General features: G+C 38.6%; 1 protein-coding gene across 1 annotated transcript in view; it reads left to right on the top strand.

Annotated features, from left to right (window-relative positions):
• Positions 1–27,119, top strand: part of galnt9 (polypeptide N-acetylgalactosaminyltransferase 9) — a 149,043-nt gene that overhangs the window by 57,080 nt on the left and 64,844 nt on the right. The window contains exon 5 of the mRNA XM_028457463.1: positions 13,701–13,898. Coding sequence (XP_028313264.1) covers positions 13,701–13,898 — 198 coding nt within the window. The remainder of the gene's footprint in view (positions 1–13,700; positions 13,899–27,119) is intronic.

Genomic DNA, 27,119 nt, shown 5'->3' with positions numbered 1-27,119 from the left:
AATGTTTACTGGAGCATTTGTTTTTTGTTTTGTTCAGCTTTTTTTTCCATTTCTCTGCATCTTCTGGCAATATTTACTGCAGCCTCATCTCTGTGCATAATTTTGTGAGTTACCACCTGCCTTTGAAAGGTACTAAATTTTTGAGCAAAAACAGGCGACGCAAACATTTCCAAGTTTGTTAAATGTGACTGCGTGTACTGCATTAATGTATTTACATTTCCTTCTCCCAATATTTGGTACAGCTGATCCGCCCACATTATATATGCATCAGTGGCAAACATGTTGAAACCATTGTGCTTTCAGCACAATGCAATTCATTATTTTTTTTTAGTTTTGCATTGTTTATATGCGCATGTAGTTACATTTTCACACATTTTTACAGCCACCAAGCCTTTAGTAAATCCACCCCATAGTGAAGCCATGGCTGCATTGATGTTGCAAGCAGAATATACAGGGGAAACAACATTAACAAAATAAAAAACAGATGTTTAATGATTGAGATAACATTTTTGGTATCAAAAATAATTGATCCAGAAAATGTAAATGAAGCTATAGTCTATAATAGCCACCAAATGAAAAAGCAGTGTAAATTGCATGTGAGGTATTATAATGTACAAAAGCCTAAAGCGGTGTGCGCCGCACCTCTCCTACTGGCTGTGCACTACCTTTCCATTGCACAAACAAGATTCTGGCGTTCAAACCAACATCAACTGACAACATGACACTGGTGAGTGTCAGCAGAAAATGCACTGAGAAGCTGCGTGATGTCTGCAGCGTTGGGCGGAGTGTGTCGTCTGACCACGCAAGACAACTCAGATCTCCTGGAAGATGACCAGTAGTAGCACAGGGCCGGAGGGATAGTAAATATAATAATAACAGCTTAGATTTATATAGTACTTTTTTTCAAGGAGACTCATAGCACATACATAAACCATTATTCATTCACACCAGTCACACAGGTGATGATAAATTACAATGTAGCCACAGCTGCCCTGGGGCATACTGACAGAAGCATGGCTGCCATTTTGCACCTACAGCCCCTCTGAACACCACCAACATACATGCACACAAGGCAATGTGGGTAAAGGATACAACGACAATTGCTTGGCTAGAGCCGGATTCGAACCCTCAACCCATCGGTTACTGGACGTGCCGCTCTACCACTAAGCCTTCATAAATCAACCAATTCAATGTATTCACAAAAACAACAATGTTTGTGCAGTTATTGGCTCAGGGCAATGAGAGAACATGCGGCTTCATTGCATTGTCATTCCCAATTCAATAGCTTTAAATTTAATTTTGCGCTTTCGCCCACTCAGCTGTCCTACATTCTCTATGTTGAACACTCACACAAAATGCTCATTTAACTAGGGCAGTCTCAACCACGTCAGCATCCACATGGATTTGTGCTGCAATCCTAGTAGTTATAGTCAGGAAAGGAAATAGCACATCCAAAGTGTTTTCACCCTTTAATTGAGATCTTAGTAGTCTGCCAGTATGTCACATCGGCCAAAAACTGTTTTATTTTTTGTGTGTCAAAGAAACCTGTGCTTTTATATTTTATCTTTATTTCCTTTTTATCTATAATGCTGATTTGAGTATTACTGTAATTAGGCCTGGGCCGATAATCGATAAATCAATTAACCGGACGGTAAATGAAAATGAACTCGGTAAGTTTTCCGGCGTCTGTATATTGCCATATTCATTTGGCGGCGCGCCTGCCGGCTGCAGAGGCTAGAGTTAGCAACGGATTTTAAACAGCAGATAACTCAGTCAGTTCGAATAATTTCTCTGTGAACCTGCAGCGTAATTACTCTAAAGTAGTATACCACCACCAGGAAATCTTAGATTTAGGTAAAATCAAACAGTGATAGTCCGGTAGATGTGGCTACTCTGGACCTACTACGTAGCTTTGGATTGCTACGCCGGCTACACCCAGCGGCCTGTGAAGCAGCGGAGCCTCGTACAAGCGGTGTCTGCCAGCGGAGGAGACGTGATAGGAAGCAGAAGCGGGGATGCCGAGCGGGGCTAGCAACCAAGCTAAGTATTTTGTTTTCCTCATCTTTCGCCACCAAACAGGCTGGATGACAAGAGGGTTCACCCTCAGCACCTGAACATGTTTGTTCTATAGCGAAATGAACGGAGTAAACTAGAAACTATTTGGTCCATTCTGTATGATTTAAGACTGAATGAAAACGGAACAGAATGAAACAGGGGGAGGCGGGGCCGCTAGCAGTGTTGTTTACAAAAGTTTTAACTGGATTGGAAGTGTTACCTGTTAAGGATTGTACAACTATATACCTCTGTGTCTCAATGTTACATATTTATTGCAAGTGCAATTTTGTTTTTTGAGAGAACTTGATAAACCATTTTATTTATTGCTTTGCTTGTGTGGTTTTGCATTTGAGGTGTTTTTTTGTTTTTGTTTTTCTTAACAGAGATAGGGTCTATTTTATCAGCAGGGTTTTTGTTTGTGATATTTATTAAAATGACATTTTTTTGCTAACAGAGACTGAGTCCATTTTTTTTGATTGTTTGTTTTATTTGTTTAAAATATTTAAACATTCTTGACATTCCAATTACAATGGTAAAAATACTAATGAGAAATACAATTTGATTGCATTTGAAAGAGTGTGCTTGCATTGATATGATATGTTATCATTGTATTAGTGGTTAATTTCATCTAAAAAAATGTTAATAATATTGTTTATCGGCAATAATTTGTGGGACAATATATTGTCCAGGAAAATCTGTTTTCGGCCCAGGCCTAAATTATATACTTATATATATACATATATATACGCATATTAATCCAGTCAAATACAGCTACCCCCGCCCCCATTATTCAAGCCAAATCTACAACTGATACCACCCACTTGTTGGCCACCTACACAATAATCAATTATAAAGCCCTAACAAGGGATGTTTGAATGCTCAAAGGGAACTCTGTATTAACCAACAAACTACTGTTTTTCTCTATTATACCTGTAGAAGTTATTCAAGCACGTTTAAGGTCTAAAGTCACCACCTACTGTTTTGTCTTACAATGGCAAACACAAATAATATTGCCTTACAGGAGAATATTGTTATAAGTGCGATGTCAGGTTATGGCTTGAAGTTTAAAATTTGTTGTCCAAGAAAATTCAGACTGTAGATGATTCAGACTAGTACGATGTACAAGCCCAGAGGCACTGCGAGGCAGTCCACCCAAAAACCAACGCTCAGGAAGAGAGCAACATCAATGCGTTAGTGCAATACTGAGTATAACTGATTCTCCAGAGGATTTGTTAAACTGTGTTGTTTCTTAAAATTACACATTTCTCCACGTGCATCCACGTTCTCACCTTTAAAAAAGTTTCTTTATTTAGCAGGAGTTTTTTTCCTTCAAGGTCCTGTCTGCTCATGTACTTTGTATAAACTCACATGTTGTTGTGCACACACCTGCACCTATCCCTTTGATCCTCCAATGACAGTCTCCAGTTTTCATTGAGTCACTTTGGATCTTCTTTCACATGCAATTTTACAAGTAGATTCTGGGGTTCTGACTTTACTTAGGAGGCATGTGTGTGCTATTTGCCCCCTGTACTTAAGTCAGTCGCTGCGCGCCTTCATCCCAGTTATGCAGTGTGGGTGGAGCAGCCCTGAAATGTGGGTGTTCCCATTCAAATCTGGCTTTACACGCATTCTCCGGCGTGCGTAAGTCCTTTTTCTCTTACGCGCCTCTAACCCTGGAATAAGTGCAGCGCCCCAATAAGGTGAAACATTATATTGCACTAGAAATATGGACTTAGTTACATTTGAAGCCACACGGACTCGCGCGTCGTGCAGCAGCAGCTGTGATCACCCAGCTGCTACTGCTCAATGAATTAAAACTCTGACAGACGCAGACTTCTGTCCACGTTGGTCACAGTGATTCAACTATTTTCATACTATGTCCAACGTAAAGTCACAGTTTGATCCACTACAGAGTGAAACAAGCTGTCATATGCTGATGAGGATGGAACACAAACTGTTCCCACACATATTTTAATCAGGCTCAGCTCAGGTTGCTTTAAACAATTTATATATAAAACTGCGTATTATGGAAACCAATAGTTCTGTTTCACTGCAAACATCCCTCTGTATTAAAGTAAGACGCTCTGCGACTATTTTACAATTAATTGTATTATTAAATGTTACAATTTAGTCATTGTAAAGTTTCCTAAACGCTGTTAATTTCCAGAAGATTTTGCCTGAACCATCAGAGTCACCGATTCTGGTTCCACATCTCTCCTCATTCTTCTTGACCTCTCTGCTGTTTTTGACACTGTAGACCACCACATCCTCCTGCACCGACTCCAGCACTTCACAGGTCTCTCTGGCACTGCCCTTCAATAGTTTCACTCCTACCTCACTGACAGAGCCGAGTGCATAGCAATGGGGGAGGCAAAATCTAGACACCACACTGTCACCTGTGGGGTCCGTACTCGGTCCAACCCTCTTCACCCTCTACATGCTCCCCTTGGGCCGTGGCGTCAGCAGGCATGGAATTAATTTCCATTGCTATGCTGACGACACTCAACTATATCTTAAAATCACTCCCCCCTGCTCCCCCTCTGCCACGGCTGCATGTCTCAGCTCCTGTCTGGAAGAAATAGGGGAGTGGATGAGTCAAAACTTCTTGCACACTGAAAAAATGGCCTCATGGGGGTTGTGGAGCATTAATGATTTTAGCTTTCACATTCGACAGCATTATTTTATGTTTGAAAGTAAACATGATTTGGTCATTTGACATTTTCACATTTTTGGAGGATGTTCCCTCTTCATAGAAATTTTATGTCCTTGTAACACACAACGTTCACGCTTTCGCTCAAAACCACGCCTCCCACCTGTGAAAGTTTCAACTCTTCACCCAAGTTTTCAGCCATCTTGCCTCCATCCTGCAGAGCTGGAGCAACCTCAAGGCTAGTTTGAAAAGCTAAGTGTCTCTCAATTGTTATAAAAGTTTATGGGATACAGGGAATTCTTATCGTCTGCTCTGTTATTTATATTTTATATTTTCATTGTATTTTGACTTTACTCGCCTCCTAGAATTGCTAGCTATAGCACGTGGCGTGGGCTAAATGCTGGAAAACTCCAGTATTGTTATGTCAGTCAGCGACTCAAAGTTATCAAATCTATTTTTCATGTTTCTGTCAAGCTCATATGTGGATGTTGACTGTATATGTTTGTTAAGCCAGATATTTATCAAAAAGCTGTGTTTTTCAACCTTGGAGTTGGGACCCAATGTGGGGTCGCCAGGAATTTAAATGGGGTCACCTGGAATGTCTTGTACTTGATAAAAAAAAAAAAAAAAAAAAAGTAGCTGCTAAAAATATATTTTTTAAAGTTTTAATGAGTTATTTTTCAAATAAAAACACAACTGTATAATATACCCTGACTTTCTCAAATAGGAAAGATGAAAGAAAGTAATTGAAAAAACGTATAAAAATATCTGAGCTGGTACGTTTTGTTACTTTGCAGTAATCTTAGAAGCTCTGTATTACATATTGAAAACTTTTATGGGGTCGCCAGAAAATTGTGATATCAATATGGGGTCATGGTCCAAAGAAGGTTGGGAATCACTGATCTAGATGATAAGATGGATGTTTAGATACACAAAGCAAATATAATTGTGTATGTTCATTGTGTATATTTGATAAATATCTTTTTTTTTTTTTTAATTGTCTGAAGTGTAACGTGAAGTTCTCCATAGAGAGGCTCTGTAGTTGTGGTGAGTATGTCTTCTGTTATTAAAACTTAGCTCCAGTTGATAAAATTACATTGTTTCTATGTCAACAGTGAATGTGGCAGTGTAAACTGTGCTCGGTGGCAGTTGCAGGTTGGTTATTGAACCACTATTAACTCAAACATCAACACCTTGGGCGTACAAGCCGTTATCCGTGTACTTTTTTAAGTTCCCCTAAAACAAGTAATTATGTGTGCATCCAGAGCTGCTACTTTGTTGCCATGGTTACTGTTGTTGTGGGGGGCCGTGCATGCGGGTTAAGAGAGGTGCAGGGGCTATGACGTCATCGTTTACGCACATATATAGTATTCGGCATCCAAATTGTTTTTTCAGTGTGTGTTTTTGAGCAATTTCACTGCACTGAAAAAAAAAATCTGTTGTTATAACATAATAAAATCAGCGGTTCCTAAAAATCAAGTTATGTTTTGACAACATAAGAAAATCATGTGCATATTACATGAATTACATACACTACACTCAAAAAAAAATTTCATGATGTTTTAACATAGTATATTTTTGTTAGGCTTTAAAAATATATATGTTAATTGAACATAGATCTATCACATGAAATAACTCAAATTTTATCATTTAAATCGGATTTAATTTTAAAATGTATAACTATATTAAATATTTTATATATATATTTTTCTACCACTAAAAACTAGTTTGCAAAGACTGCAATCACACCCACATCTTATGCCACTAAACACATCACATCTTTTGGAGAATAAAAGAGATGGAAACAAAATATCTTCATCCACTTTTAATCCACAAATAATATCAGTCAAAAACGCATTGACATGAAACAAAAAAGCACTGTTAAAATGCTGGATTACAATTTTTTTTCTTATAAAACATTATTGCACATGAACATTGCATTTCTTTACATACAGGGCTACAGGTATGAACAAACAAAATAAATCACAAAATGCAAAGTGCTGAAGTGCATTGATGAACTGGGATCATTTGAACATGATGCAGGACTCCACAAACACATACATTTAAATACTTATTATATGTTAAGCACAGTGCAAACAAAAAAATAGTGACATCAAATACAGTATGTGCAACATTTTAAACATTCTATGAACTTGGTTTTATCCCCCAAGGCAGATTGACATTTTCAGTCATTCATGGAGTCTGTTCTTGAGCACTTGAACCAAAAAACATAGCAACAGCAAGTGGAAAGTTGTCCACCTGACGCAAAACCACCTGACCTTCGATCACAACGCCAATGTCATCTGGCTTAGAGTTGCAGTCTGGTTTCCGTATGTAACTGCCAACAGTGGTCTCCTCGATTTGTCTTTGATTGGTTTCGTCTCCACCCTTAGAAACACGTCAGAAATGAGGTTCAAAATAACCCCACACAATCCTCAAGAAATCATTGAAAAAAGCAATTTTTGTAACATACAAATGTGATTATCCTTTCTCTGATTTTTCACCATCATGCAAAGTCATAGCCAAAACTAATCTTACATCAATTTTACTTATTCTACAAGAGCAATTTTTTGTTTGGTATTTGTTAATGTTTTTTGTCCCTCTCCCCAGAAAATTGAGTTTTTTGGTTTGGTTTACAGTTGAATGACAATTTAAAAAGTAAAGGTGAGCAGCAGGGGCTGTTGATCCACCATAGTGTTAGACTTTTAAACCATGTTTTTAAACTGTTTTGATATTTTGTACATACAATCTACACACATGGTTGGTATACGTACAAATCCTTAAAAAAATTATATTTTAAAATCCTAAACATATAAAACTCTGTTTGCTATGAATGGAAGATAACCAAGGATATGTGTGTATGCTCTTGTGTAATAACACCCACACAGCCATAAAGGCAAGGCTGTCAATTGCAAAGCAATTCACACGGAGACAGGTTTTAATGTAAACGGGTTTTTTTAAATTGTTTACGCCTTTCGTCCACATGGCAATGACGATTTGGAAGCCGAATACTATAATGTGCGTAAACGAGTCCCATAGCGGGAAATACTCTGCAGAGATGACGTCATAGCCCCTGCACCTCTCTTAACCTGCATGCGCGACCCCCCACAACAACAGTAACCATGGCAACAAAGCAGGAGCTCTACCTCGTTGTCGGCCCACAATCAAATCTCTTGTCTTTTTCGTCACACAAGTTTTATGCGCAGTCTCAGCGTTTTCTTCCCTGTTTCGGTGTATTTCTGTGGCAGCGTTACAGCGCCACATACAAGCCTATATGTTTGCTCCAGTGTTTTCCACCTTTTCATGTGGATGGACACATAATTACTTGTTTTAGGGGAAAGCGTTTTTGTTTTGTCTCCATGGGGACGGAGCCTAAGACTAATTATTGAAGAAGATTTGCAAAAGATATTCCATGTTTTAAATGTGCAAGGGCACTTAAAAAAGTACACGGATAACGGCTTGTACGCCCAAGGTGTTGATGTTTGAGTTAATAGTGGTTCAATAACCAATGTAACTGCCACCGAGCACAGTTTACACTGCCACATTCACTGTTGACATAGAAACAATGTAATTTTATCAACTGGAGCTAAGTTTTAATAACAGAAGACATACTCACCACAACTACAGAGCCTCTCTATGGAGAACTTCACGTTACACTTCAGACAATTAAAAAAAAAAAAAAGAAGATATTTATCAAATATACACAATGAACATACACAATTATATTTGCTTTGTGTATCTAAACATCCATCTTATCATCTAGATCAGTGGTTCCCAACCTTCTTTGGACCATGACCCCATATTGATATCACAATTTTCTGGCGACCCCATAGAAGTTTTCAATATGTAATACAGAGCTTCTAAGATTACTGCAAGAAGAAACAAAATGTACCAGCTCAGATATTTTTATACAGTATTTATTTATTTTTTTTTAATTACTTTCTTTCATCTTTCCTGCTTTATGAACTAGTTTTCTATTTGAGAAAGTCAGGGTATAGTATACAGTTGTGTTTTTATTTGAAAAATAACTTATTAAAACTTTAAAATATATATTTTTAGCAGCTATTTTTTAGACATTCCAGGTGACCCCATTTAAATTCCTGGCGACCCCACATCGGGTCCCAACTCCAAGGTTGAAAAACACAGCTTTTTGATAAATATCTGGCTTAACAAACATACAATAATGAGGATAAAATATGACTGGCTTAGTAAAATATTCTTTGTCAATTTCCTGCAAACTAATTAAAAAAGTAAAACATAATAATTGAATGAATAAATATCAAAAATAGCATTCTACAATTATATTTATCATCCCCCCCCAAAAAAAATAAAAATTAACTTGGTTAATGTCAACCACACGGTGGGAATGGACTTCTGGTTAATTAGAAGCTCATAACGCACACAACTCGACAAAATGTCTCCACAGTAAGTCACATTTAAATTCAGAACAAATTGTAAAACAACGGTACAAGTGGTTGGCGCTTCTCACTCGGCAAATGGGCTCCATCTATTTACTGACTCAAAAATACCAGCGCAAAGGACGGCTTTCAAATGTGCGGTAATGTACATAATGTGCGACATATACAGTCAACATCCACATATAAGCTTGACAGAAACATGAAAAATAGATTTGATAACTTTGAGTCGCTGACTGACATAACAATACTGGAGTTTTCCAGCATTTAGCCCACGCCACGTGCTATAGCTAGCAATTCTAGCAGGCGAGTAAAGTCAAAATACAACGAAAATATAAAATGTAAATAACAGAGCAGACGATAATAATTCCCTGTATCCCATAAACTTTTATAACAATTGAGAGACACTTAGCTTTTCAAACTAGCCTTGAGGTTGCTCCAGCTCTGCAGGATGGAGGCAAGATGGCTGAAAACTTGGGTGAAGAGTTGAAACTTTCACAAGTGGGAGGCGTGGTTTTGAGCGAAAGCGTGAACGTTGTGTGTTACAAGGACATAAAATTTCTATGAAGAGGGAACATCCTCCAAAAATGTGAAAATGTCAAATGACCAAATCATGTTTGGTCATGCAAATCATCTTTCAAACATAAAATAATGCTGTCGAATGTGAAAGCTAAAATCATGAATGCTCCACAACCCCCATGAGGCCATTTTTTCATTGCAGAAGCAATTCAAATTGGAACCTCTCACCAACTCTGCTCCTTCCCAATCACCTCTGTTTTTTTTTCTGGACACACCATTCCCTTCTCTCCCTCTGTCACAAACCTGGGGATTAAATTTGACCCCCACCTTTCCTTCGACATTCATGTCACCTCCATCTGCAAAACTTCATTCTTTCACCTTCGTAATATATGCGCCTCTCCCTTTCCTTTCCTGCTGCAGAGAAGCTCGTCCACGCCTTTGTCTCCTCCATGCTGGACTACTGTAACGCACTCCTCATCAGGATCCTTGGCAGGAGCCTCGAAAAGCTCCAGTTTGTGCAGAACAGTGCTGCCAGGGTCCTGATGAGGGTGCGAAAACACGAGCACATCACCCTTATCCTCCGTACACTGCACTGGCTCCCCATTCAGTCCTGCACAGGATAAGATCCTCCTGCACACCCATCACTGTCTGCACGGTGCAACCCCCACTTACCTCACTGAACTGCTCACACTACATACCTCAACCAGGACCTTTTTACAGAAACTTATTTTAACAGTTAATGTAATATATGTTTAATATATGTTGTGTTGTATTGTTTTAATCTTGTAGCACTTTGAGGTTTGGCATCAGATGTAAAGCGCACTACAAATAAAATGTATTATTATTATTATTATTATTATTATTATTTTGGTGGTACATCATTGAAATTCACCCAGAAGGAAAACAAAGTTTCACAAGACCCACAGGTTAGTTGACAGATGCAAACAAGTAAAAGAATGAATAGGAATAGTTGTTTTTACCTGTGCATGCTATAGTGCATGTGGGATTGTGTGTGCACTCGTTTGTAGTGGTCACATATTTATATTCATGAATATTTACTTGGTACATGTTGTATATTTAACTTTGATTTGTTTGAGACCGGAACAAGTGAATTTCCTTGCTGTGGGATTAATATAGAAGTAATCGATAAACAATCAATCCATAAACACTATGTAGACAGGCTGAGTGATGTTATGGCCATGATATATGTCCATATATCTACACTGTAAATTAAGACACGGAGAAGTAACGTAATAAGTAGAGAATGCAGTTGAAATGCAGTAATAACTAAAGGAATTTCACTACAATTTTCATAAGTCACGAGTAACTAGTAATTAATTACTTTTTTTGAGTAAGAACCTCAACGCTGCCCATAATCAATCTTTTTGACTTCCCACCTAGTGGCAGCTCAGGTTTAGTATCATTTTAAGTTTTTACCTTTTGTACTGTATAGGGCCTTTTTTTCAGGTTTCTGTATTTCTGCCGAGAGAAGTCTCTATTTCGTTAATCGGTCACATAATTAATCCATTATTCGATTAATTGGATAAAAAACAATATGTATATCTTTATTCATTCCGCCGTTAATCTGGTGGCAGGTAAGAACTCAGAACAGAGATGATGAATGAAGACGTTCTGGTGAGAAAAACAAAGAACTGGTATAAATAAGTTGTAAAATGTGACAGAGAGTTTATCTTCCTAAAGAGCAGCAGGATGTGACACAGTTACACGTTCTGTTAGATTAATAACTGAGATTTTAACGTCTACCACAGGGGAAGGAAGGACGTAAGTCACGATAAAAAACCAGCCAATCACAAGCTCCACAAATATTCACTGCTTTAAAAAAGTGTTAAATGATGTAAAGTCTGAAATAATTGTGTTTAATAAGTCATTAGTGAATACCAGAGAACCACATGAGTGAGCATGAAAAATTATCAGAAAATATGTAATGAAAATAAAATGTAAATGTCTAATTTAAAGACAAGCAACGTGAAATTAACAGTAAATATGCAACGTGTTGACTTGTATATAAACTGTAAGTATATTAAATAAACACATGTGCTTCATATACGCATTTCTGTTTTTATTTAGGCTGTTTTTTAATTCAGGAATTAGGGCTGGGCGATATATCGAGATTCAAGATGTATCGAGTTTTCTATTTTGGCGATATAGAAAACTAATGTTTCATATGTATATATATATATATATATATAATGTATCAAAATACTAGTTTTAGGAGTCGCTGCTTTTACTTCTCAGAACAACATGTAAAGCTCAGTTAGATGATTAATGAGTGTCACATATTGATCAGCTGTTAGTTAATAAATGTCCCTGTGTAGCATTTAGCATCAGCAAATTTAACCCAGAATTGTCTTTCTGGTCAGACTTTATTTAATAAAATTATCTAGATTCATATCATATGTTACCATTTTGAGAAAATATATTGAGATATGAGTTTTGGTCCTTATTGCCCAGCACTAGTAGGAATGTTCACAGCATTTCAATGTTAATAAAGGTCGACCTACCAGATTCTAATCACATAATTGTATTTAGTAAGTGGTTGACATGTGGGTATTTTAGTATTCTTGTCCACTTATCTTAAAATATAAGCAATACTGGAGCTTGTTTGGGCAGGTGGGACGGCTGGAAGTGGTCGCCTGAAAATTTCCCTTATTTTCAAAACCAAAACTTGACAGGTATGTATAGGGCCCTATTTTCCGGTCTGGACTTAAGCGCTTTCTTACGCACCTGCAGTTACACGCCTCTCTCCTTGGAAAAAAGAGCCCATAAGAAGGTTTGGAGCATCCATCTTCCTGCAGCGAGGTCTTACGGGATGAGATTTCACGGGAGTTCCGAGGCTGCTGCCCAAAGCAACCTCAATGGAAAGCGCAATCGTACTTTTTGACATTTAGAAATATTCTGTTTTATTATGTAATATGTATGTAAGTATGTTCATCCTGCCTCACTCCAATACAACCAGTGCCCTCACTCACATTTGTCAAAAAAATTAAAAGAGGCTTAATATATAACATTGAGGCTGATTACACTGAAATAACATGCGGTGCATGTGCACACACACAAACACAAGCGCACACATGCATACACACAAACACAACCATCCGCGCACAAACACTTGCTCCAGAACATTTGGAGGTGGTAGATGGGATTTCCTGCATTCTGGTAGGTTTAGGGGTACGATTCAGGAGATGGAAATACCTAATTATTCAAAGGCATCCTGACAGAACTTGAGTCTGTCCATTCTAAATGCGTAGCACAGGACTCACAGGTGTAATCCCCGGAATTAGTGCATTAAATGAAAATTCAGCTTCATAGCATAGGAGGGGGGGCAGACACCCTCTCTACCTTTAAGGTTAGGCTCAAAACATTCCTCTTTGGTAAAGCTATTAGTTAGGAACCAGCTCATAGGTAAGATGCAGTAGGCATAGACTGCAGGGGGGTCTGGCATGCTCGGTTGTAGAGGGCGTTAAGAGAGAGGTCATTTAGGTTAGAGAGGGACCGGAGAGGGTCCCATTCCTCTCTCAAACACTCCCTCTATGTCTGCTTCTTCCCTTGTGTGTTTGCTCCTGTACTCCTTCTGGCTTTTGTCTTGCAGGTCCGTGGAATCCTCAGTGTGGAGTTAAAGAGTCTCAGCGGCTCTGTCTCCACCCTCTCCTCTGCACACACCCAACACAGCATAACGTGGATGGCTGTTCATCATAGGAATGGGATCCACACAAGGTTCCTGCTGCTTAACAGAAGGTTTTCCTTGCCGCCATGATGAATTCATGTTGGGTGTGGGATACATATGTATGTGTATATACGTATATATGTGTATCCATAAAATGAAGAGTCCGTCCTTAAGACTGCTCTACTGTAAAGTGTCTTGAGATACCATTGGTTATGATTTGGCGCTATACAAATAAAAGATTGATTGATTGATTGATTGATTGATAGGACCCTGCTTCAGTCTCTGACTATTCTTTCACCTTCTTGAAATGTTTGGATTTTCACATGCTTAATGAATAAAATCATCTTTTAACGACCCTTTCTTTTCTTATCCTAAGGGCTGAACCCATTCTAACCCGGATGAAGGAGGATCACACTCGCATTATCCTGCCCGCCATCGACAACATCAAATACAACACGTTTGAGGTGCAGCAGTACGCCAATGCTGCCCATGGCTACAACTGGGGTCTTTGGTGTATGTACATCATCCCTCCACAGGAGTGGCTTGACAAGGGTGATGAGACCGCTCCAATCAGGTGAGAGCTGCTTCATTATAGATTAACTTGTTTGATGAACTGTGGATGGCTTTGGGATATGACTTATTCATTTGCAGATCTATTGGTATGGTGGTTTTGAATGAAATGAGATGGAGTCAAGTTGAAGGGTTAAAGGTCAAATGAGAACACAGGGTTGATTTGGTCAAAGGGTTTTGTGGCAGACCGGCCTGGGATTCACAGGTTTCAGTGTGAGCGTCCCATGAATCTGCAGCTGATCTGTGCTCTCAGGGATTTGTATGTTGCTGATAGCACTAAACATAACAATGACAAAGCGTCTGAGAAAGGCCTTGGTAAATGCTATTAGTACGATAGTATCTGGTCTGCTTAGGGCAGTTTGACCAGAACCGACCAGGAGAGATTCTGTAATCACATATCAATTCCTCTTTTATTAAAAAAAAAAAAAAAAAACTATTATTTTCAACACAAATATATATATTTGTGTTGAAAATTTGTGTATATATATATATATATATATATATATATGAATTACAAAATCACCTTACAATCAATCCCATTAATAGTCTGTTTCATTTCCTATTTTATTTCCTATTTATATCTGAGGGTCATGTACAGTGGTCACTGTCTGGGATATTCTATCCCTTGCCTAATTAGTCTGAGTCCACAACCTAATTGTGATGCATAAACTTTAACAAATTAGCAAACAGTGGCCGCTATCAGTGCAAATTGCCGCCACACACCAAACCTGGTCCTTAATTACCCAAATGACCAAGCAAGCAAAAGACGGTTTCACCCCTTTATTATCCCTAGTCTAAACTAAACTAGTACATTACAGGCCATACAATACATACAGTTTAACCGTCATTGTATAATCTGATAAACCCATTCATCATTGAAAATCCTGATAAAACCAATAAAAATAGTTTTTTTAGTAAATTAATTTAATTCAATTCAACCTTATTTGTATAACGTAAATTACAACAAAGTCTTCTCAATGTGCTTATCAAAATATGAAATTCACAATAAGAAAGAAAAAACCCAACAAGATCTACATGAACAAGCATTAGCGACAGTGGGAAGAAACAACTCCCTTTTAACAGGAAGAAATCTTCATCAGAACCAGGTGCAGAGGTGGCAGCCATCTGCTTTGACTGGTTGGGGTTAGTGGACAGAAGGACGAACAGAACAGGATAGAGAGATAGAACATCAGACCAGGCGAGTTGAACCATGAACCACAGACCAGGAACTGCCACCATCAGCTTCACGACACCTGAAACAAAGCTGAGAGAGAAGGACGAGGAGAAGACACTGACTGCAGAAAAACATGATACATTATGATCAAGTCAGCCTGTCTTGACCTTGGGCCTCACTCCCAGTGGCCTCGTCAATACTCATTATAAAGGCAACTAATCTCTTTCTGTTTATTGGTAAGCTAACAGCGACACCAGGGTCTGTAAATGCGACCGTTCACAGACGAGCCCATGTCCACTCTAGTGGTTATGTTATGTTATGATTCAATCACCAATCAATAAAGTTTTCATTTGATGTAAAGTCAAAACCCAAAGGAAACATCTCAAACACATAAAATCCATACCTCATAGGAAAAACATCTCACAAATTGCATTAATTAATGTCATTCTTGTAAATCATTGTACAGGAACAAAAATAAATTTTTACACTCCCGATATTCTGAAAAAATAAATACACCAACATCCAGAAAACATTTTAATGGCTGAGGAAATGTTCATCCTCTTTATTGTCTTTCATCTTCTTCTGCCTGTGTGTGATTGTTCATAAAGTTCAGTCCTTAAACTGAGACCCTTGTCGACCATCCTTTGGTCCCAGTTTTCAGCTGCTGGAGTTTGCTTTCAGGAAAGCAACACCACAGGTGTATGTTCGTATGGGTAGGGACGGAGATGGAATTGGAGTGCCAAAAATGTGTAAAATCTTTGATTGTAGTTGGACCACGGCGTCAAAAAACAATTATGTATGAGAACGGGGATGGGGGGTTGTGGGGGGCTGGGCGGAGGGAGATACTGCATCTCCTCCATCTAAGAAAAACAATTATCAGGTAGTCATAATTAATACGTCCACACACCTTAGTCCAGAGCCAATGGATCTAAATTAAAAGTATCTGAATTAAAACTATCACAACTGTTGCTTTATTAAGAATCTAATATAAGCTGTTTACTCCGTTCAATATCTATATTTTTCCAAAACTTTTCATTCGGTTCAGTGTAAATTGACTTATCTTTTAAATTTCCAGAGCTGTCCTTCCTTTTTTTCCCTTATGAAATGCTGTCACCCCTTTGATCACAGAGCCTTCACAGAGTCCCCAGACCGCTCCCATATCATGCTATTTTTCACCCATCTCCATTTGTTCTAAGAACCCCAAAAAGATAGTGTTTGAGGTTTATTTTCCCAAACTCGCCTGTTTTCCAGAGTTTTAGCCTCTGAAAAGTCACTTTCTGAGCAACTCTACACAAACAGGCTGATTTGCGACCTACTTATACACATTTACGAGTGGGCATGTCTACAGGCGGGACACTGACTTCCCCCTTCCCGTATGGTGACATAGGGCCAGAGGACGGCCCGCCCTCCTCCCACCCACTCCATAGCCGAGCTCATGCTGCTTTAGAAACACGAGACAGAGTGTGGGGGCGGGGCGTTCGCTGGTACATACATGGACTATAGAAAATACATACATAGCACTGCGCGAAGGACTCTGATATGCTCACCTTCGTCACAGCAGAGAGCTTTCTGGAGGCGTGGCTTCTCCAGCTCAGTGCCACATCAAATTCATCATCAAAGTGGGAACGCGTCATCAAATTGGAGCGAGGTGTTTGGGCTCACCCTGCAGAAAGAAAGGAGCAAATTACCCTCTAACTAACGATTGAGGGAATCAATGAAAAAAACACTGAGCATGTGTATGAAGCCCAAAATATAATATAATAATATAACATTTTATGATGTTAAAGCACAGAAAAGTCAATTTAGCATAACGTGTGCCCTTTAAGGTCACGGCACCAGTCACACCAACCCTCTTTTTAGGATTCGAGATTGATTGATTCCTTTTTGTCTTCGCCAGATTAGAATCTTCCATTTTTCTGGAAACATATAAATTCATGTTATAACACTGCATTCTTCAAATTTCCATTCAATCAATTTTCAAAACACTTCCCTCCAGTCCTGCAGTGACCTGGCCATGAGCTGTAGAGGGGAAGGCCGAAAACCATCTGTGAAAGCTCTGCTGATCCAGTAACTTAAAGAAAAAAAAATGAAAGAGGAAAAATTATTACCCAGTCAATATTCATTTTAAATCCATCATATGGATGAACTCACAAGATGGCGCCAGCATGTACCGGCTGCCATTTGCCCGTTCTGCTGGAACTTTTGTTTGTAGCCGCACTGATTAGTTTTCTGTGCCAAAACATCACTGCGCTGATAGTTTACGACCGTCAGGCACTTATTAATCTTAATCGTTCACATGAGGTACGTCTGGGCTTCAACTCTAAGGATCAAACATCCAGACTTCCTCCTCACTTGGCGTCAGTACCTGACTTCCTGCTGCGCTCACCTGTCCTCCGGAGGAAGCGTGCTGTTGAGGATAAAGGCGTTCTGGAGGTCAAACCCTGGGACTGATCCTGGATTCATCTTAATGAGCTGTGCCCTACGGACTGCTCCGTGTTTGGAACTCCACGGCTTACACGACGTGGAGGAGGATTAGCGCTCGTATACCAAGACGCTTTCAGCTGCAGACTGTTGGACATGAACACGTTCAACTCCTTCGAGCTCCAGATGTGTAAGGTTGGAAATGAACACTCTTTTTACTGTTTTAATCTACCGACTACCTGGTCCTGCTCGTTTATTCGTAGATGAATTCTCTGAGTTTATGTCATCTATTGTTAAGCTGGAGAGTCTATTAATCCTTGGTGATTTTAATCTACATGTTGATAATTCCTCCAGTCCTATGGCAGCTGAGCTGATGTCTCTAATGGACTCTTTTCACTTTGTGCAACGTGTCAGTTCCAACACACACTAAAGGTCATACTTAAGATTTGGTCTTTTCTTTTGGTTTAAAGACTGACCATCTAGGTATTGAAGCGACCATTGCTGTATCGTATTTAATCTGTCAATCACACTGGTACAGACTACTTCTAATGTGAAAAAGCGGAGACGCATTCTTAATGAAACAGCAATCAGTGGATTTTCTGCCTCTTTTGATCCAACTACATTTGCTAGTTGTGATGATGTTGACATTTTTATGACAAACTTCAATAGCCATTGTTTGTCTGTTTTGGACACAGTAGCACCAGCTAAAAATACTCCAAGCTCTAGTAAGAAACCTTGTCCGTGGATGAATGAAGCTATTTTTAGCTTTAGGAGAAGCTGCCGAAAAAGTGGAACGGTTGTGGAAAACCACTAAACTAGAGGTGTACAGACTCCATTTAATTAAAAAAATAATGGAGCTAAATGAATTAATAAAGCATGCCCGCTCTGCTCATTTCACTAATCTTGTTTTGCAAAATAAGAGAAACCCCAAGATTTTGTTCCAACACTATTGAAAATCTTGTTGCACCCTCACCGTCCCATGTGCCTGTGCACACACAGGTGGACTGTAACAATTTTTTTAATTTCTTTGTAAATAAAGTACAAGACATCAGGGCTAACATCACTCCTCCCTTGGTTCGCTTGTGCACTGCATCAGCCCATGTGAGCTCATGGTCCTCCTTCACTCCTGTCAGCGTACAGGATGTTCATGTTTTAGTAACATGAACATCCTGAACATGAACATAGGGGGAGCCTATAAACTACCGGCCCATATCTAAGCTTCCCTTCATGTCTAAAATCATGGAGAAAATGGTTGCTAAGCAGCTAACCTCATACATGGAACAGCATGCTATTTATGACAAATATCAATCTGGCTTTAGATCAATCCACTCCACTGAAACTTCTCTTCTGAAAGTTTCTAGTGACGTGATGATGGCCGGTGACTCTGGTCGTTACACAGTTTTAGTTTTACTTGATCTGACAGCTGCCTTTGATACTGTAGATCCCAGTATACTGGTTGATCGACTCAAATCTGAGATGGGGTTTTCTGGTACTGTTCTCCAGTGGTTTACCTCTTACATTAATGGAAGAACCTTTAATGTTGCTATTAACAATGTTATGTCTAATATGTCCAACCTGTCATGTGGAGTAGCCCAGGGCTCTGTTCTGGGGCCTGTTTTGTTTTTATTGTATCTGATGCCTCTTGGTCGGTTGATCTGTGGTTTTAAAAATGTGTCTTATCATTTTTATGCTGACGATATCCAGTTGTACTGCTCCTTTAAGGACTCAGAGTTTCACTTTTTATCAGAGTTCTTAGATTATATATCCTGTATCAAAAATTGGTTGTCATCAATTTATCTCCAGATAAATTCAAACAAACAGAAACTCTGATCATTGCTCCTGATAAAAATATCCCTCTAATTAAAAACTCTCTTGGTGATCTGGGCTCATCTGTTAAAACCAGCCTCAGAAACCTTAGAGTTGTTTTTGATCAGTCCATGTCTTTGGCGGGACACTGTCGTCAACTGACTAAAAATAGTTTTTACCACCTGAGAAATATCTCTAAAGTGAGGCATCTATTATCAAAATCAGATCTGGAACTGGTCATACACGCATTTATATCATCTCGTATTGACGATTGTAATTCTGTTTTTACTTGTTTTAATAAGTCGACTCCAGATCGTTCAGAACGCTGCTGCCAGACTTTTAACTGGTGCTTCTAGAACATCCCACATCACCCCCATTCTTGCTACTCTGCACTGGCTTCCACTTAAGTTTCGCATAGAATATAAAATATTAGTTCTCACGTTCCGAGCATTACATGGTCAGGCCCCTAAATATATCTCGGACTTGTTGTGCTCCTACTCATCAGGGCGATGCCTTCGGTCTCAGGTCAGGGTCTCCTAAAGACCCCAAAAACTAAATTTAAGACCAGAGGAGACCTGGCGTTCCAGGCTGTAGCTCCCAGACTCTGGAATAACCTGCACCAGTCTCTCAGGGAGCTCAACTGTGTGGACACTTTTAAAAAACTGCTGAAGACTACACTTTACAGTAAAGCTTTTAGTTAACTGGATTTTAATTTTTATTTGTCCTTTAATGTTGCTGTTCTTATGATATTTATGCACTCTTGTTTTATTATTCTATTGTGTTGCACTTGTACTTTTACCACAACTCTGTACAGCACTATGTGATTTTATCTGCAAAAAGCACTTTATAAATAAACTACTTACTTACTTACTTACGTATCAGGAGATCTACAAACTTACTAAGGATAGAGACTCTTCCCTAGGGGTTTTAAACATTTAGCTCTCTACTGATAATCAATACCTTCTCACTTAAATCTAGGTTTTGATGGCATTATTCTAATCTATTATTCTATGACACTGACAGCGTTAAAGACATATTTTTCTCTTCTTTCTCCTCGAATCAAATGTCAAGTTGTCCTTATACGCAATCAAACCCTTATTTACTGCAGACGCAACAAATTTGATCTAACTTCGAATTTTTATCTTTGTGCGTCATGTTTAAATTAAATGTCACAACCTTTAAGGTTAGGCTCAAAACATTCCTCTTTGATAAAGCTTTTAGTTAGGAACCAGCTCATAGCTCATAGTTAAGATGCAATAGGCATAGACTGCCGGGGGGGGGGGGGGGTCTGGCATGCTCGGTTGGAGAGAGGTTGGAGAGGGCGTTAAGAGAGAGGTCATTTAGGTTAGAGAGGGACCGGAGAGGGTCCCATTCCTCTTTCAAACACTCCATCTATGTCTGCTTCTTCCCTTGTGTGTTTGCTCCTGTACTCCTTCTGGCTTTTGTCTTGCAGGTCCGTGGGATCCTCAGTGTGGAGTTACAGAGACTCAGCGGCTCTGTCTCCACCCTTTTCTCTGCACACACCCAACACAGCATAACGTGGATGGCTGTTCATCATAGGAATGGGATCCACACAAGGTTCCTGCTGCTTAACAGAAGGTTTTCCTTGCTGCCATGATGAATTCATGTTGGGTGTGGGATACATATGTATGTGTATATACGTATATATGCATATGTGTGTATCCATAAAATGAAGAGTCCGTCCTTAAGACTGCTCTACTGTAAAGTGCCTTGAGATACCATTGGTTATGATTTGGCGCTATACAAATAAAGATTGATTGATTGATTGATTGAACAATTTGCCTAAAATTGAACTGTTCTAGAAAAAAAACTTACCCTAAAACTTTTTCAGACATGAACAAAAATCCAATCATTATTGTTTTCACTACGGATAATTTTGAGACTTCAATCAACCTAACAGTCGTGTTTTTGAATTGTGGAAGGAAGCCGGAATACCTGGAGAAAACCTACACAAGCACATGAAGAACATGCAAACTCCACACAGAAAGGACTGAAGTTTCCATCCAAAGGCCTGAATCCACATGTCCTTACTGTGAGGCAGACGTGCTAACCACTATGCCACCATGCTCCTCTATGTAGTCTTTTTGCGTATATAGTAGTGTATACCTACATTATTTTCTTAATTTTTATCTTTATTCATTCATGATTTATAATTAGTGATTTATTTTCCAAACTAAACAGTATTTTCACTGCTAATTAATATTATTATTATTATATTAATATATTTATTTTTCTTATTTTCTCCTACCATCACAAAAACAAACAGACAAGCAGACAATGGTCATCACAAGAACAATAATCAGAACAAAAAAACAACAACACAGACACCACAGTGACCAATAAACTAATCTTTATTGTTATTATTAGTTTAGCATCATTGCCCAGACTCTAGTGTTATTCAGGTAATATGGGAGAGAATATTTTGTGTAAAAAGGCTGCAGCACTTTGTTACACTGTTGAGAACCGAGTTCAGAATGGTCTCCAGAGCAGAGCTACTGAGCAGCCTGCTACAACCCAATACAGTGGAGAAAACACACTAAAAAACAGTACCACAGTGAGAATGCTTCTGTTTCCTAGCTGTTACACAGTCACCGGCTATCATGATGGTGCTATGGTTATCAGTAACTCTGCCTGTAATAGTTCTTCCGCAGCGAGAAACCCAACCTTTGCGTGGTACATACGGACCAAATGTGGTAGACAGTCAAAAGCCCAAGCAAAACTGGACATCTCACGCAGTAATCAGTACCTCAGAGGACCTAGGTAAGGAGACATCACAAGGAGCCGTCTGCACCAGGAGCAGGACACAGATCGTGGGCAGAGGGCACTGAGACAGAGCCCCCAGTCCAGCAAAACCTATTCACCAGCACTGAGGGCCACGAGACAGCACCACTGCATCCCCGGCCCATCACAGCCACCAGTGCAGAGGGCTTCCGCCAAGGAAACCAGTGGGATAGTAGTCTCAAACAACATTAAAGACAGCAATACTAAAACTATAAAACAACATAAAAATCCTAAAACTACAGAAACAACATAAAACATAGCAATCCTAAAACTGTAAGAACAACATAAGAGATAACAATCCTAAAACTATAAAAATAACATATAATCACATAATTTTTTGTTCAATAAAATAAGTTGTGCACTTCAGAATGTTAGATATAAATGTAGTTTTAACTGAATTTTGGGCAGATAATACTTAACAAATTAGTTAAGCATAATACAAGTGACCACAAGGCAATGGCAACAAACAAAAAATAATGAGCCACTCTTTTGCCTGCCAATAATCAGATAGTAAATCTAAAATGCAAAACGTCAGGGAAGAACTAACTCACCCTAGGTGTTTTATAGGAGAACAATGTGTTTGTTGTTGTTTCTGTATGTTTGGACAGGCAGGCAAGATTGCTGAGTCGAGGGTTTGCCTTTCAGTTTCTTAGGTATGTTTAAACACACCGTATGCAGGAAAAACTGTGCTCTCATGAAGCGGAGGTGACAGGTAGCGTGACAGAAATGGGTAAAAGTTTGTAGAGGCTCCCTGGGAGACGGGCTCTTGGTCTTCATTTTTTACGGGAACTTTTTTTTTCTTAATTATCTTAATTTGGACTGCCAGTGAACCCTAAAAGGATGCACGAAAAAGACTCTTCCTCCCCTCTCATCCCCTATCACACGCGCACACACACACACACACACACACACACACACACACACACACACACACACACACACACACACACACACACACACACACACACGCACGCACTGTAGTATATGTTAATCAATGGGTCCCATTGAATGGGGTACAAGCAGGGATTTGATTGGAACAGAATGGCTACTCTGGAACTTTTTAATGTTTTTGAACTCAATAAATTAATAATAAAAAATATTTTGAAATATTAAATAAAATGCTCAAGGAGCTTAACTGGGGCTATACAAATTTCTGACGGGGCTCTAGCGCCCCCTAGCCCCGGTGTAGCGCCGTCCCTCGTGCTCTCCCAATTGTTTTTATTTTGGGTGTAATTTTTAACAGTTGTAGACTACTGTAGTTGATTTTGCAGAGCTTTATAGTACAAAGTAAGGGTGTGTATTGCCTGGCATCTGGCGATATGATTCGTATCTCGATACATAGGTCACAATACGATACGAGATATCCCGATGTTAAAGTATAAGGCGATTATTGTGATTTTTTTTTATATATATGACTAAAGAAACAACTAATCTGTAAATGTGTACACCTTCATGTCATGAGAACATTATGTATGAAATATGTTTTGTTGGCGTATTTTACACTCAAAACATTGGCTTTAACATGCCATGTGCCAACAACTTAAAATAAAAAAAAATAACGTACAATCTGCCTGTGGCTTTTAAACCAACTTTGACTTTAGTGCAACTTAACTGAGGTATATGCCTAGAACAACAAATAAATGCAGAAAGTTAGTACTTTCTTTTAGATTTTTTATTTTGTTTTTTAATAAAACACAAGCTGGTCAACATGCCCAGGTTTCAGCGCACGGCTTTGTACAGTAACATTGTCTCCTGAAGTGTAAAAGACTTTTCTGGTTTTATATATATATATATATATATATATATATATATATAATTGATATGGATGCATTTAGAATCAATCAGAGAATCGCGTGACGTAATATCGTGATATATCGCCGAATCGTTTTTTTTCAACACCCCTAGTACAAAGTTATATTAAAAAAAACAACAACTAAAATAGATGTTTGTGAATGATATCTGTTTTATTTGGTAGGCCCTGACACTCTGTTACTTTGGTTTGAACACTCGCACAACTGTGCACTTTCTTCATGACCTCAAGGTCACGGAAGAGGTAAAATGCCATGTGCTATGTGGCTAAATCAGGTTGTACCAGTATCTCCTGTGAACAGTGCAAGGAGAGCCCAGCCATGATACATAGATACACACAGACATAGAGAGACATAGGTTTCTTCCTCCAGCCACCTGTGTGTGTAATCTAATTGTGAGTGTAACTAGAATAAACCACATTGAAATTATACTATTCTTGTAATTTGCTCTCGGTGTTCAACTAAAAGATCTGGGAAGGAGGTAGATGACAAGATCCTTACATTTGCAAAATAACAACACTTGAATTTGCTTGTAATTATCACCGTGATTTCAAACAAATACTTCAAAGGGTGATGTATATTGATCAGCAAAATAGTTCAGGAACAAATCTGAAATAGCGTCAGTCTTGTCAAGTATATCTGTCAATACATACAGTAAACCCTTGTCTAAAATATTTAATACGAAAATAAAATTGGTCTCAGAATTAAGTCAAAACCATGCCGTTACTAAACTCTTGGGTGAATGTGGAGGTATGCTTTTATTGCCATCATACAGCAAAGTATATTTGCTCTCCAGGTATATACAGTGCCTTGTGAAAGCATTCGGCCCCCTTGAACTTTTCAACCTTTTGCCACATTTCAGGCTTCAAACATAAATATATAAAACTAATTGTTTGTGAAGAATCAACAAGTGGGACACAATCATGAAGTGAAACGAAATTTATTGGATATTTCAAACATTTTTAACAAATAAAAAACTGAAAAATTGGGCGTGCAAAATTAATCAGCCCCCTTAAGTTAATACTTTGTAGCTCCACCTTTTTCTGTGATAACTGCTGTAAGTTGCTTGGGGTATGTCTCTATCAGTTTTGCACATTGAGAGACTGGAATATTTGCCCATTCCTCCTTGCAAAACAGCTCGAGCTCAGTGACATTGGATGGACAGAGTTTGTGAACAGCAGTTTTCAGTTGTTTCCACAGATTCTCGATTGGATTCAGGTCTGGACTTTGACTTGGCCATTCTAACACCTGGATATGTTTATTTGTGAACCACTCCATTGTAGATTTTGCTTTATGTTTTGGATCATTGTCTTGTTGGAAGACAAATCTCCATCCCAGTCTCAGGTCTTTTGCAGACTCTATCAGGTTTTCTTCCAGAATGGTCCTGTATTTGGCTCCATCCATCTTCCCATCAATTTTAACCATCTTCCCTGTCCCTGCTGAAGAAAAGCAGGCCCAAACCCTGATGCTGCCACCACCATGTTTGACAGTGGGGATGGTGTGTTCAGGGTGATGAGCTGTGTTGCGTTTACGCCAAACATAACATTTTGCATTGTTGCCAAAAAGTTCCATTTTGGTTTCGTCCGACCAGAGCACCTTCTTCCACATGTTTGGTGTGTCTCCCAGGTGGCTTGTGGCAAACTTTAAACGACACTTTTTATGGATATCTTTAAGAAATGGCTTTCTTCTTGCCACTCTTCCATAAAGGCCAGAGTTGTGCAGTATACGACTGATTGTTGTCCTGTGGACAGAGTCTCCCACCTCAGCTGTACATTTCTGGAGTTCATCCAGAGTGATCATGGGCCTCTTGGCAGCATCTCTGATCAGTTTTCTCCTTGTATGAGCTGAAAGTTTAGAGGGACGACCGGGTCTTTGTAGATTTGCAGTGGTCTGATACTCCTTCCATTTCAGTATTATTGCTTGCACAGTGCTCCTTGGGAAGTTTAAAGCTTGGGAAATCTTTTTGTATCCAAATCCGGCTTTAAACTTCTCCACAACAGTATCTCGGACCTGCCTGGTGTGTTCCTTGGTCTTCATGATGCTCTCTGCACTTTAAACTGACCTCTGAGACTATCACAGAGCAGGTGCATTTATACGGAGACTTGATTACACACAGGTGGATTCTATTTATCATCATTAGTCATTTAGGTCAACATTGGATCATTCAGAGATCCTCACTGAACTTTTGGAGAGAGTTTGCTGCACTGAAAGTAAAGCGGCTGAATAATTTTGCACGCCCAAGTTTCGATTTTTTATTTGTTAAAAATGTTGGAAATATCCAATAAATTTCGTTTCACTTCATGATTGTGTCCCACTTGTTGTTGATTCTTCACAAAAAATTACAGTTTTATATCTTTATGTTTGGAGGCTGAAATGTGGCAAAAGGTCGAAAAGTTCAAGGGGCCGAATGCTTTCGCGAGGCACTGTATATATAATACCTCGTGTATTAGTAACTATATTAATTATTATTATTATTATTATTATTATTAGAGGTGTCACCAAAGATAGTTTGTGTCTCAGTTTAAATTAAGATTTTTTTTTTTTAACACAATGTAGAGGTTTGAATGAATATAGAGGTATGAATTGTTAAAACAAGTAGAGTGCCCGTCGGAAATGTGTATTCATATAGTGGGAGGAGCTTAATTAGAGTTGTCAAAATAATATGAGAATCGAGTAACTATAAAATAAAAATGTAATAAAAAAATAATAATATAAGAATAGCAATAACAACAATACAGTAGTAGTAATCTTACATAGGGATATGATATTCATAGTGAAAGTAGTAATAGTAATAATATTAATGTTATAATATAATAATAATAATTATAACTTAATATTGACACTAAAACACTGCAAATATTTCTTGAGTCATTGTCAATCTTTACTTCATACAAAACTACAGTACGCCAGTTAAGTCAACTATTCATCAGCATGTACTGTATGTCTATGCTGTACAACCTCTCGAACAACAGAGAAAGTTGGTCACACCAGTGCCACCACTGGATAAGTTTGTGTAGAGCCCTGATAATAACAAAGATGATGATACGGATTTAATATTATTAGCGAAAGTAGTAATAGTAATAACAGCAATGGTTATAATAATAATAATAATAATAATAGTAATAGTAATAATAACAATGGTTATAATAATAATAACTAGAATTTTTGCATTTCCTGAAGAAAATGCAAGTGAGGATGCCTGTGCTGGCCCGCG

The sequence above is a fragment of the Gouania willdenowi genome, chromosome 9 (genome assembly GCF_900634775.1).
Source record: "Gouania willdenowi chromosome 9, fGouWil2.1, whole genome shotgun sequence".
NCBI classification, from domain to species: Eukaryota; Metazoa; Chordata; class Actinopteri; order Blenniiformes; family Gobiesocidae; genus Gouania; species Gouania willdenowi.
The sequence above is the reverse complement of the archived record's forward strand: the minus strand, read 5'-3'. Positions and strand labels throughout refer to the sequence as shown.